This window comes from Parasteatoda tepidariorum, chromosome 5 (genome assembly GCF_982258835.1).
Source record: "Parasteatoda tepidariorum strain Cologne lab strain chromosome 5, Ptep-v5.0, whole genome shotgun sequence".
Lineage (NCBI taxonomy): Eukaryota > Metazoa > Arthropoda > Arachnida > Araneae > Theridiidae > Parasteatoda > Parasteatoda tepidariorum.
The window spans coordinates 107,501,085-107,515,998 of NC_141759.1; the positions used below are offsets into that span (position 1 = coordinate 107,501,085).

The window sequence follows — 14,914 nt, forward strand, 5'->3', positions numbered from 1 at the left end:
ATTAAAATCGTTTAATTTGTTAAAACTATATGGAACTGAAAACTACATAGTTCTGAAGAAAAGCCTCACGAAAATTTATTAAATAAATCGTAGTACATTCCTATACAATTGAAAAGAGGAGAAGAGGGAAGGGAAAAGGGCCAAACACATGAAACTGGTTTCCCCCCAGAGGGCGTATTCGAGCGTTGCGATCTCCACTCCAATATCGATATCCTCTCGATTTTGGCGGTAAATCCCAGTTGTGAGCTTCGTTTGTTGGTAAACGGAAACAAATTACCTGCACGACTTCTCGCTAGAAGGTTTGCAACTGTTTACTACATAGTTTATTGTGAGAGGCAATATTTTCAGAAATAATTTTGTTAGTATAAATAAATAATATAATTTCTAAACTCAAGTCTGCTGCATTTCATAAGATTTTAGTGATATTAAGTTATTTTGATGAGTTTGAAGGGAAAATTTGTTTTAGTCATTTATTGATATGTGAAAGAAGGCGATATGGCTACTGTATTTAGAAAGAACTTTCATTAAAACTATTGTTATTCTATTTATAACTATTTGTTTTTGTTGCAAGTATACGCTAGTGTTAGTATTTAAAGTAGTGAGATGCATATTTTGTAGATAATCATTTAGATTTAGCGTACTGTTGACAAGGTAATAAGTGGTTTATAATGATTTTTATTCTAATATTAATTTTAAGTTTTTCTTACATTTTTAACCACATGTTTACTATCTTTCTACCAATTTATGTTCATTATTATATAACTGCAAATAATGTGTGTGATTCATATTATTAAGTCATTTGAAAACTGTTAATGAGTTTTGAGCGTTGTCCTTTACATCTAATAGGTATGACATTATTGATGTATTTAATATCTCTTAATTTTTACTTTGAGAAATTGACTAAGACAGCCTTGACTAGTAAAATGTTGTTGTGCTGAGAAAGAACGAGAATAGATCAGGGTTTGAAAAAACCCGGGGATTTTTGAAAAAACCCAACCCGCCTGGGTTTTATTGAAAAAACCCGGAGAAAATTGGGTTTTATTTGAAAAAACCCGGGGGAAATTGGGTTTTTTCATTTAGTGCTCATAAATTTTACTGTGAAAATATTTTTATTTATTAAATAGTATTGTATAAGTAAACACTAAAATTTCATCTGACTTTTACCTGTAATAAAATTAAACTGGAATAAATATTTAATGGTCTTCAATGTTTTTATAATACGATTAATAGAAAGTGAAATTAAAATTATGTATAATTATAAAGAGTATCAGTTACTTGTCCCTTTTTTCAAATATTTAGATAAATATATGCATTTTAACTTTATAGTTTCAAAAAACAAATTAATCTTAAAATTATTAAAAAGCATATATAAAAAGTTATAGCTCATTTTTTTAAAATCAGATAATAAAACTTTAAATTTGTTTATTGTTGTTTAATGTATCACTTAATAAATTTTTGTTTGTTTGATTTCAATATTTTTAAACATGATTAAAAGAAACAAAATAAATTGTATTCAAATGAAATCTTAAAAATATTTAAAAAATCTTAAAAGTAATATTTTAATTTTTAACTGTTTTTTAATTGTGATAAACTTTCTCCAAATAGTTAAAAATTGAAAGCAGATGTTAAGAGTTAACTTAAAAAAAAGGTCAATTTTTTCCTTTATTATTATTATCATACAACAGATTCAAAGTGTCTACATTTCTCTCTTAGATGGCAATACACTTTTACTAGTTTTGTAGCTTTATCTATTCCTAATCTATTTCGAAGTTTACTCTGCACCAAACCGAAAGTTGAAAAGTGTCTTTCGATAGAGACAGAAAATGCTGGTGCTGAGTGCAAAGAAAAAAGAATTGACAGAAATTTTGTGGAAGCTAGGAATTTTATTTATTTACTTATTTATTTATTTTTTTGCCATAATTTTCCACTATTTTTTGATGAAAACTGTTCAATAACAGTGTCAAGCATCATTGATTTTGGAAAGTATTCAGGATCGGAAATTTTGGATGCCATAACACGTGGCAGAAATTCTGGATGATGCTTAGAAAGACAGCTTTCTGCTAATTGGTCTTGTTCATCATTTAAAAATTGTCCCCTTGTTTCGGGATCCAGGATGCATATGCTGATAAATGATGTGGCTGAACAGCCTGATCTTTTAACAAAATGTTTATGGGATTCTAATTCATCACACGATAGTAAGTTAATTCATATTTCAACAGGTTCTGAAATTGAAATGTTTTCTGGTTGAAGCTTTTTTAAAGCTTCAGAAACAATTGATATCTGTTTTTCCCAATTGATAGTTTATTGGTAAAGCCCAACATTATTTAATTTTTTTGACATATAAAATTGTTCAAGAACAATCTCTTCATATTTATGGTAATTATTGGCAAAAGTTTTTACACGCTCACAATATGAATTCCACCTAGTATCATTGGTCATCAAGCAGTTTTTTTCATTTGCCCATCCATGTGCTTGATGCACATTTCTAAAATATTTGTTAACTTCAACGATATGTCCAATGATAGTATTAGGAGATACTTCTTTTTGAACCAAATTTAAAAAAAAAACAATTTGTGAAAAAAACCACCAAGTGGGTTTTTTCAAAGTGGGCCCACTTGGGGAACCCTGGTTATATGTATTTTATATTAAGTTTAAATGGCGCATTATCACTAATACATATTTGAATCTTCTTTATTTTTAAGTACATTACGTTTCATAATTTTTTAACTCAAGAATTATAAAATATAAATGCAGTAATATAAAAGGAACAAGTTTATTAATCTTTTTGTTTTCACACACATTTATTTACTATTTTTATTAAACATATGGATATTACCCATTATAAAATTATAATCTGTAAATATTTATAATCAGTAAAAACTAAAATTTCATCTGACTTGAGTTAAATAAAAAACTGAAATAAATATTTAATGGTCTTACATGTTTCTATAATAAGATTAATAGAAAGTGAAATTAAAACTACGTATAATTATAAAGAGTATCAGTTACTTGTCCCATTTGTTTTCAAATAATTAACCCTAGAAAAGGATTTAATTTTTAGATAAATAATTTTAAAAAGTTCTCCTATAAAAAGTTTTAGCTTTTTTTTTTCTTAAGCTAGAAAATAAAACTGTTTAAATTTGTTAATGTATCACTTGGTAAAAAAAGAAAAAAATTGTTTCTTTTCAATTTTTTTTAATATATTATATTACCTGTATGTATTATATTACCTGTTTATTAATATATAAAGCATGCAACTATAGTTGAAAAATTGATCTTTTCAGACTATATTATTTAAATTTTTATTTGATTTAATATCATTAAAATATTACTTTTTTGAAAAAACCCACTTGAAGTTTTCAATAGCACCTACTATAAAAATTATATGAATATTTGAGTTTCTTTTACTTTACTAATATTAAAAACTTAATCATATAAATCATGCAACTCTATTTGACAAATTTATGCTGCACAATAAATTATATAAAAATAAATGTGAAACAATAAGTTCTAGTAAAAAAAAATTTTTTTTTGAAAAAACCCACTTATCGTTCCAAGTGGGTTTTTTCAAGGTGGGCCCACCCAATAAAACCCGGGCGGGTTTTTTCAAAGTGGGCCCACTTGGCGAACCCTGGAATAGATGTCTCCAGTACCGTCTTTATTCATGGGCAGGGAATAAATAACATTGCCTTATACAGTTTCTAAAATATGTTCTACCGGGTAAAGTGTGCTTTTCATTTTGTCTTTTTTTGTACAAGTAGTAATTATCATGCAAACACCAATATTTTGAATAGTTTATCACCAGAAAGGCAGTTATCAGAGTCAGTAGTTATCAGATTAAAAAGGCAACCAAAATCTATTTTTCTACGTTCCAATGAAAGTCTTTGGTACTTGTGAAAATTTCAGGTACTTTGGCATTGAAAGATGTTTTAATAACTGTTTAATTTGACAAAATAATTCTTACCTTTTGGTTTGTTATACCTTTATATTTATTTAATTTCATTATTTTAATTAACTTCCATGGTTTTGAAAATTATTTTTTTATTTGAAGTTATTATGGTTAGCATCAATGTGTTTTTTGTTTTTTTTTTGCATTGTTTAAAAATGGTTTTGAGTTTTTTGGGATAATCAAAATGTGCATATTTTGAAAATAATTTATTTTATATTTGTGAAATTTTTTAGTTTTTTTTTTTAAACATTCTGGCATGTTATAGGGACCTAAAACATTTTGGTGGGGACCCTGCATGCTGTTACAAAGGTACATAGCGTTTTGAGAAAGTGCTTAAAGGTGCTTATTTTTGATTAACATTTTTTAAGAGCCCTTAAAGGTATTTTTTTAAAATTTTATTTGGAGTTCGTAAAAAGTGCGTAATTTTCTATCTTTTTAAAAAGAGATTTTTTCTTTGCCGTGTCAGAAACTGATTATGTGAAGTTTGTGAAAATGTTTTTGAATTTTATTGATTTTATGTTCATAAATTAAGAACTTTCAGCGATAAAAAAAAAAATTTCTATTACTGAACTAATTAAGATTTTTTTTTTGAAAGTTAATAAAAATATTTTTTGAGTGCTTAAAAAGTACTTATATGGGTGCCACTCTTCAGTCCTGGTGACTGTAATCAGTCTTGAGAAAAATCAATGGACTAATAAATTCTATCAATTAAATTAAATGTTCTTTTTTTTTCATTAGAAATTGAAAAAAAGTTTTGGTCAAAATAAAAAAAAATGATATATTTTAATGAAAACATATGATATGGTAATGATGTCAGGACTTTTATTTATCTTTTTGTCAGCTTCACTAAATCTTATTCTTAAAACTTGACAAATGGGATTGATTGAACTCCATCTACTTGTGTAATTAAATTTGTACTATTGCTGAATCTAAATCTGCTCGAATTTGCTTCCCCCAACCTAACTTATTGTCATACTGGCCAAAGTTAAATCAAGATTATTATCATTATTTTTTTTAAAAAAAAAGGCAATTATAGTGCTAGAACAAAAAATATGTAACGGTGAAGTGAAGAATAGAGATATGAATGGTTTCAGGTTGTTCAATAATAGTAGCAAAAAAATATACAAGGTTAGCTGTTATTTTCGGTTTGTTTGGTAAAAAGAACATAAAATAAAGAAGAAAAAAATTAGAAAAATAATCAAATTGTGAGCTATTAATTTCTAAAAGTTTGGTAAACAACGCCAGATAGTTATTACTTGGTCGAAAAATAAGTTCAGTCTTGAAATTTTTTTAGAGTGGCACCCCTGTACTTAAAAGTTTCTTGAAAAATCTAGCTATGCACCCTGTATTCTGGATGTCTATCTAATCAGGGTTCGTTGATTGATTTAAATCAGCTTGTTTTAAAACAGATTAGAACAAGTTGATTCCCCCCCCCCCTTAAACCTGCATCTTTTATATAGTAGAATATTCTCTTTTGGATGTATGGTGGATATTATCTTTTTACATAATCTATTGCACTTCATCTCTTAGACATTTTTTGATAACTGTCTACTGTAGGTCATAATTAGGGAATATTGTTTTTGGCCAGTGGAGAATTGTAAAATTTTCAATTGTGGTCCCTTTTTTTATAAAACAAATAATTAAAAATAAAACTATTAATAATGAAATGTAAGGCATTACTTTTGAAGTATCACTTAAAATATGGTAACTTAAAAAATATATATTTGTCATTTCTAAAATGAAGAAAGTAAGAAACAAGGGTGAAATAAAGTAATTTTTATAATATTATAAATTACTTTTAATATTTCCACATTTATTAATAATACTATTTGACTAAATACATGTTTGGCTTAAAAAAGTAGCAGGAAATTTATTGAAATGCTGTTACTTAAATTATGTGTTCAGGATCGACCGTTTATTTTGCCCTCTGATGTCTCTGTATGTTGTTATTAGTCTGTATACAAGATATCTAAGTGCTATATTAGTTGTTATATATAGTAATATATACCAGGGATCTGTCTAGGCCTAATTTACTACCGTTTAGCGGTACCTTCACAAATTCAACTTTAGGAAAAACGGTAGTTTCACAAATTCAATTTTAGGAAAAATGGTAGTTTCGCAAAATACTTTTTCCTAAAATTTTATTTTTGTATCCCTTAAGAAGCTATAAATCCATATTTTTGTGTTGATTTTTTAATATAACTTTTAATTTTTCACAAATTATGTCTAAATTTTCACAAAATAGGTACCTCTCAGAAAAACCTAGACAGATCCCTGTATACAGAGAATAACTAATATAGTTATATATTAGTTGTTATTCTTTGTGTGTTATTAGTCTGTGTACAAGATATCTAAGTGCTATATATTAGTTATATATACAGAGAATAACAAATAATATAGTTATATCTTAGTTGTTCTCTCTATGTTGTTTTTAGTCTGTATGCTAGATATCTAAGTGTGTTACTTTGAAAATCTGATTGGATTCTATTCAATAACTATTTATTTCTTTTTTCAGCACTTAGTAATAACTTGGAAAATAAAAACGCCCTCGAAAGTTCTTTGGCCATTCCGTCCAAACCAGAGCCGGTCGAGGGTCAGCCGACAGGAGAAGAGGGGGATGAGAAGGGGAAGCCACTTTCAAGTGCTTGGCAGGCGGCTTTGAGTGCCACTGCCATGGACAAAGAGAAGCAAGAGAGGAGAAGGGTACAGAGGAAACCACCAAAAGTGGTTGAGAGACCAGAGCGGGCACTCTTCTTCTTTACACTCAAAAATCCAATACGTAAATTCTGTATAAATGTAGTTGAATGGAAGTATCCTTTTTTAATTCCAAGTCTCATTAGAAGTGAATTTACTGCATTACAATTTAACGATTTTTAATAGAATTCTGTTTTTTTTTTTTTTTTAATGTGGAAAGAATTTATTATAAAAAATTTCTTTTTCAGTAATAATTGAAAAAAGAAATCATGACGAATTTAAATACACTGAAACCTTGGTTAAGCGGACACTTTTGAGGCCGAAAAATTTATCCATTTGCGAGACGGTTACCTCAATAAAGAAGTTTAACTCTGTCAATTCTTTTTAGAATATTTTCAATGATATATAAATAATTATATATTCTACAATAACTTTCTACAAGGATATTTATTTAAACTTTAAAATAATATTTTTTCTATACAAAAAAGAATACATTAAAAAGTTTAATATAAATACATAATTCTAGATAATGTATAAGGCAAGGTGACAAGAGAAAGATCGATTCTTTAGTAGTGAAATACCTTAACAATATTTTCAGTTATGGATAAGGCAAAAAAGCTACATGCTTTAAAAATGGTAAAAAGTTGCATGTTTTTTTTTCTAGCTGAAAAAGTTTGTTTTCAAATTTAGAAAAAAATAGTGTCTGATTTGAAGAGATAGAAAATGTTTCAGGGCAAAAAATGACCGTTCACGCCCCGTTACGGGTGTGTTCGCTTTGCAAGATAAGCGCTTTATTTAGAGTAGATTTACGGGAAATCAAAAATACGGGGTATTGAGAGGTGTCCATTTTGCAAGAGTGTCCACAACATGAGGTTTCACTGTACTCAGTATGTATCTTTTTTTTCTCAATTTGGTCAAATGAAATGGTTAACACGTTGAATGCCATGGGGGTCACCGGCGCGACCGTCACTGAGATTGTTCGTAGCGTCACGGGGGGTCACCAGTGACCAGCGAGGCCAAGATTATTGGAAACACATATTTCCAGTAAATTTTTAATGCTTTCAATTTTTTTACACTATTATCATTACTAAAATGGTTTGAAGAAATTAATGCAATACATACTGAGAAAATAATTTTGTCCGGACAAGCTGTGTGAAATTAGTGTGGTATTCAACATGTTAATGTTAAAAGTTAGCATGTAACATTTTTATGAAGATAAAATTTTTGTTGGTTCTGGAATATCAATTATCAAATACGAGTCATTTTCTAGATTGCTTAAAAAAGGCAATCCAGTAATTCAGATGAAATTAAAGCAATCTTTCTACAATTGACATAGTTTTTCTTTTGGTTTTTTTCCTACAGATTTGTAACATACACCTTTTAACATTGGCCACTTCAAATATGTCTTATGAATTGTAAAGGTCCATTTTTATTATTTTAATCTGTTGAATTTAAAGTAAAATTTTTGTTTTATTAAAATATGTAAGTTTTGTGCTAAAAAAAATTGTCACACAAAATAAGATTTATTTTTTTAGTGTCTAGTGTAAACATAATTTCTATGGAAAGAAACACATCATAATTTAAATTTTTGTCAATAAGTTGGCTATTTTTAAAATGAAATTTAGAAGATAAAATTTAGTTCTCAACTGCTTAGAAATTTAAAAACTGAATTTGTTTATTTTCGAAATTTCTTTTCTTGTAAATAAATGGCTGAGGAAAAAAAAAATGAAAGTTGGATTTTTCATGTCTATCAGATTTAATAAACATCCCAAAATAACAGAAATCTGAATTGACCTAAAATTTTTTTTTCTTATTGAATGATTTGATATGAAATTATCTAAACCTGTTTTTTAATAATAAGTTTAAAATAGTTGAAGCCAAATAAATGTAAATTTATATGAATTTAATGTGTTTCAAGAGACTTTAATTTAGAGAGTTATGTGAAGTTTTGGCCTTTTTCTTTCCGTCTGCAGTTTATATTTGTGAAACCTGCCAAATACTTAGTAATAATTTTTTTAAAATCATACTTTTTTTTACTCCAGATTTGAGTGTCAACCTTGTTTATGTACATATTGAATAAATGTTTTTTTCTTAACTTATTTCTTTCCCCAGGCCTTTTGAAGCTCTCATACTTTTAACAATTTTTGCCAATTGTATAGCCCTTGCTGTGTTTACACCTTTTCCATATGGTGATTCGAACAGTGCAAATGCTTTTTTGGTATGTTTAACTCTTTGAATGAAAAAAGAATTTTTTTAAAAGGAAATATGGATAAAATAATTGTTTTTATTTTTATTTTAATAGGAAAAAATAGAATACATAATTTTGGTGATATTCACTGCTGAATGTGTGATGAAAATCATAGCGTATGGTCTGGTGCTCCATTCTGGTGCTTATCTTCGCAACACATGGAATCTTCTGGATTTTATTATTGTAGTTATAGGGTAAATATTTTACTTTATTATAAAGATGCCTCAATGCATTGTTTCTCCAGTCATTGCAAACAGTAAAATGCAAGTCAAGATAAAGTATTAAATCATGACTTGAAAATGTGAGAAAAGTAATAATGTTCTATCAGATAGACCAATAGTCATGCTCTTAAGTTAGTATATGAGAAAATTATAAATATCAATCATGAAAATAACTCCGAAAATTAATAAAAGAAGTTTTTTTTTTGTTTTGTTAAATTAAATATTTTCATAAAATTTTCTATTTTAAATCTAGTACATGTCTTTATATATACAGTGAAACCTGGATTTAGTGGACACTCTTTGGACCAAAAAAATTGTCTGTTTACGAGAGTTGTCCGTTTATGGGAAGGGTACCCTAATGACGAAGCTTAACACTGTAAATTGTTTTTAGAATATTTTCTACAATATAGATATATTTAAATAATCTCCAAGGATATTTAATTTAACTTTAAAGAATATTTTTTTTCTATACAGGAGGAATATATGAAAAAGTATGTAATTACATAATTCTAGATGTAGCTACAGATAAATGAATATTGTTTTCCTATTAACACAGATATTCAAGTTAGTCATATGATACCGAATAGGAGCTTTTAGTCCTCAGTCTGTTGCAATTATTAGGTTTGCATCCCCCATCACTTGATAGGAAACATGGTTACCTTTTTGAAAGTAAACCTCTCGCGATACACAGAAAACAAAAGAAATCAATGCTTACCTGTAAAGTAGGAGAACTAATTAATTATCTAACAGGCAGGAGCCTGTCCACATTTTGTAAAAGGTCCTGTTTTTGTAAAATTGTGAAAAAATTGCTCGTAATTTGTAACTATAAAATAAACGTTGAGTCATATTCTTTCAACCAGGGTCCTGCTTTTGTGAATTTGTGCAAATAGGGATCCTGTTATTGCAAAAAAACTTTTTCAATGAGTTTTTTAATTGTAAATAGATACAAGATATGCACAGCATTGTAAAATTATAATTAAAAAAAATTAAATTTTCAAAAATAAATAGCAATTACTGCTATTAAATTAGAGATGTAACATGCAGAATATTAATTTCGGACGAATAATGGGAGAAGCTTCTGCCGAAGACAAAACTTAGTTCGTTCACATCTGTCTTTCTTCCCGCCCCCCCCTGAGAAGGGTTTATTTGATTAACAAAACAATAGAGAAGTTAGAGAATATTGTGAAGATTCCGATTAAAAGATAAATTATTTTCTGAAGGGTCCGTTTTTAAGTTAACAGGGTGCGTAGCGTTTGTAAAAAGTACTTGAAGGTGCTTTTTTGGGGATTTCGTTTTTAAAAGCTTTTAAAGGTGCTTTTTTCAGCTGGCGTTTTTAAAAATGTTTTTTTTCTCCGAATAATTATTTTTTTTCCCTTCAGTGATATCTGGTGGATCCCATGCATTTCACGAAAAATGGGGAGTTTGGTACGTGATCATTCACGCGGACTTCATGTCGTACCCACGTTATGACTTGCGCATGCGCGCACACTTGAAACCGAAACCCGAGTACTCCAATTCGGATAGAGAATATCAGATCCTTATGAAATGTTTTTTTAAAAATTTATTTAAATTTTGTTCTTGTTTATTTTATTTTACTTCTAACACTTTTTTTGATGTAGGGGGTAAGGGTACTTTTGTTCTGAGTTGAATTCACTCGGTCAAGTTGAATTCACTCGGTGATGTGGGAAAATACTGATTGTTTCGATTTACGCCCGTTTCTTTTTGGTTTTTTTAACGCTAAAACTGTTTATAAAAAGTTTTTGTTTTTCAATAATATCATTGATTGAATATGAATTTTTTGAGTGCTTGAAAATTTTTGTAAAGTGCTTGAAAAGTTTTTAAAAAGTGCTTATTTTTGATTCAAAGATTTGGCTACGCACCCTGGTTAAAATATTTTGTGAAAGGTCTGTTTTTATGAAAAGATGTTTTGTGAAGAGTTCGTTAACGGACCCAGATTTCTTCTAAACAGACCCCTGTGTTCATTTATATGAACACCTCAAAGAATATATTTCTGTTCTCTTTTTTCTTCCACTGTTCTGTGTAAATACAATCTTCGAATTTATATGAAAATGAAAGAACTTTTCAGAGGGAAAAGAAGCATTTAAGACATCATTTTAGCAAAAAATTTACATGCTTTGAAAAGTGTGAAAAGTTGCGTATTTTTTCCCCTCAATTTAAAGCAAATAAAGTTTTTTCTCCAAATTTAGAAAAAATAGTGTCCGGTTTGAAGAAATAGAAAATAACGTTTTATAGGGCAAAGATGACTGTCTGCGTCCGGTTTACAGATGTGTCCGTTTCACGGAGAATGTACCTAATGATTTATTCATAGAAGGTTCATAGGGAATTGAATAAATTTCCGTATTGAGAGGCTTCCGTTTCGCTGGTGTGTTCATAGCAAGAGTTTCGCTGTATTTATATTATTCTTAATAAAGTTATAGAGTAAAGGGTATTCATTTAAGAAATATATTCTTCTTGACACGCATTTGATTACATTCTTTATATTTTATTCTCACAAACAAAAAAATATTTTTATTTTGAATAGTGTGATAAGTACTGCTTTTTCAAATCTCATGAAAGATGGCTTTGATGTTAAAACTCTTCAAGCATTCCGTGTTGTTTGTCCTCTGAGGCTTGTATTGGGGGTGCCAAGTAAGTTCATTCACAAATCTTAATTGGTTTTCCTTTTTATGTGCTTTAAATTTAAAGCAAGATTTACTTGAAAACAATAAATTAACCGCTTACCTTACCAATTTTTTAAAGGAAAAAGAAATGCAAAAAATCTACATATATTTTTATTTTATTAAGAAATACAAGGAACTAAAACAAAACATAACACACAAGTTTTAAGTTGAAATTTTAATTTTTTTAAGTGTAAAAATATTTAATTTACCATCAGTTTACTATCCTAAATTATCATGGGCAAAGGAAAAAAGTTATATATTAGTCTTTGTATATGTTCACATCTGAAAAATCACCTGCATTACTTTTACTTTCGCTCCTGAACGCCAATTTTTTACTCTTTTTTTTATGTAAATTCATCAACCATCGTACATATAATTGTACGAAAATAATCTGCAGTCCCACACAACTCCTAAATAAAAATTGGCAAACTTCGTATCACAGCAGATTATTCTATTTTGTTTTGCTGTCGGCAGAATAAAAACGTAATAAAATAATCCAGACAATAAATATTTGCAATATGTACATACCGAATTAACTCTGGATAAACGGAGAATTAATCTGCTGAGTTTAAATGGTGTTTATTTAGCCTAAAATGTATGCTTTCACATCTCTGTAACTCTCCTGTCACAAACTGTCACAATTTCATAAAATTCCCATCTCCCTTCCACGGCTTAGGGAGAACAGGGAAAACCTGAAATGGTCAGGGAATTTTATTTTAACTTCAAAAATCAAGGAATAGTTAAGGAAATTTGCAATTTTTTAACATTATCCTGAAATATATTCCTAAATCATACCTGGAAAATAATCAGTCTTAAAATTGTCAAAAAAAAGTAATCAGTTATTGAGATTAGAAATAAATAATTTATACATCTATTACAATTATTTGTTATAACAACTTCACATTTTAGTCACATTTAGTTCCCTTCCTCATTAAATTTTTTTTTATAGAGAAAATTTAATATTTCACATTATAAATAAAAGAATCAAAGTTTTCTCATGACAATATGGTCTCAATATAAATTAAAATGTACCTGGTATACCTAGAAAAGTCAGGAATTTTTTTTTTTCTGAAATTGAGTAGGAACCCTGCAAATGTGACATCATTTATGCCTTTGAATGCAGAATAACTAGTAAAAGAAAGGAGATAACAAAGTTATTGCCAACTGTTGTTACTTCGACCATTCTCTAAAAAAGAGTTTTTGTCCTTTTAGAACTCTGCAAAAAGTAAGGATTTTTGTTTGTAATACGGGCAAGACTGTGGCAGATATATTTCTTTTTACTGATATAGTTTACTAAAGTGAAATTAATTCATTTTTTAAGTGAGAGCCAGTACTTCGAGTAGCTTAGAGATTTTGGTTTGATGACGAGTTATATTCATCTTGAGTCTAGTTATAGTTTATATTATATACTTGTTCATATATATGATAATATTTTATACTTGCATTTCAATTTAATTAATTATGACTAGTTATATTCATCTTGAATCCAGCTATAGTTCATTTTATGTATTTGCTTATATTATATACTTGCATTTCAATTTAATCATTAGTCCAGCTATAGTTTATATTATATACTTGCATATATCATGCGCTTTCATTTCACAATTTAATTATGACAAGTTCTGTTCATTATTTTTCTAGCTATAGTTTATATTATATGGTTGCATATACTTGCTCATACTATAAACATGCATTTCTATTTAATCATTAGTCCAGTTATAGTTTATATTATATACTTGCATATATTATGCACTTGCATTTCAATTTATGTATGAAAAGTTATATTAATCATGAGACTTGCTTTTGTTTTACTAACATATACTTGCTTGTATTATACACTTGCATTTCAATTTAATTATGACGAGTTATATTCTTCTTGAATCCAGCTATAGTTCATTTTACGTACTTACTTATATTATACACTTGCATTTCAATTTAATCATTGGTCCAGCTATAGTTTATATTATATACTTGCATATATTATGCACTTGCATTTCAATTTAATTATGACAAATTATATTAATCTTTAGTTCAGCTATAGTATATACATTATACTTGCTTATATTATACACTTGCATTTCACTTTAATTATAACGAGTTACATTAATCTTTATTCCAGCTATAGTTTTTATTATATACTTGCATGTACTTCCTTATATTATGCACTTGCATTTCAAATTAATTATGACTTGTTATATTCTTCGTGAGTCCAGCTATAGTTAATATTATATACTTGCAAATACCTGTTTATATTATGCACTTGCATTTCAATTTAATTATGACAAATTATATTCATCTTTAGTTCAGCTATAGTTTATATATTATACTTGCTTATATTATATACTTGCATTTCAATTTAATTATAATGAGTTATATTAATCTTTTTTCCAGCTATAGTTTTTATTATCTACTTGCATGTACTTGCTTATAATATGCACTTGCATTTCAATTTAATTATGACAAGTTCTGTTCATTATTTTTCTAGCTATAGTTTATATTATATGGTTGCATATACTTGCTCATACTATAAACATGCATTTCTATTTAATCATTAGTCCAGTTATAGTTTCTATTATATACTTGCATATATTATACACTTGCATTTCAATTTATGTATAAAAAGTTATATTAATCATGAGACTAGCTATTGTTTTACTAACATTTACTTGCTTGTATTATACACTTGCATTTCAATTTAATTTTGACGAGTTATATTCATCTTGAGTCTAGTTATAGTTTATATTATATACTTGTTCATATATATGATAATATTTTATACTTGCATTTCAATTTAATTATGACTAGTTATATTCATCTTGAATCCAGCTACAGTTCATTTTATTTACTTGCTTATATTATACACTTGCATTTCAATTTAATCATTAGTCCAGCTATAGTTTATATTATATACTTGCATATATTATGCACTTGCATTTCAATTTAATTATGACAAATTATATTCATTTTTAGTTCAGCTATAGTTTATATATTATACTTGCATATGTTATACACTTGCATTTCAATTTAATTATAACGAGTTACATTAATCTTTTTTCCAGCTATAGTTTTTATTATATACTTGCATGTACTTGCTTATAATATGCACTTGCATTTCAATTTA

General features: G+C 27.8%; 1 protein-coding gene across 2 annotated transcripts in view; it reads left to right on the forward strand.

The window, feature by feature from the left end:
* Window positions 1–225: 225 nt before the first annotated feature.
* LOC107448421 (muscle calcium channel subunit alpha-1) overlaps window positions 226–14,914 on the forward strand; it is a 54,308-nt gene continuing 39,619 nt past the window's right edge. The window contains exons 1-5 of one of the 2 annotated variants that reach the window (XM_087164715.1): window positions 226–651; window positions 6,465–6,759; window positions 8,756–8,861; window positions 8,946–9,085; window positions 11,655–11,761. In XM_087164715.1, the coding sequence (XP_087020841.1) occupies window positions 6,623–6,759; window positions 8,756–8,861; window positions 8,946–9,085; window positions 11,655–11,761 (490 nt within the window). In that variant the 5' untranslated portion in view covers window positions 226–651; window positions 6,465–6,622. The remainder of the gene's footprint in view (window positions 652–6,464; window positions 6,760–8,755; window positions 8,862–8,945; window positions 9,086–11,654; window positions 11,762–14,914) is intronic. The other variant, XM_087164714.1, reaches the window with a different exon arrangement.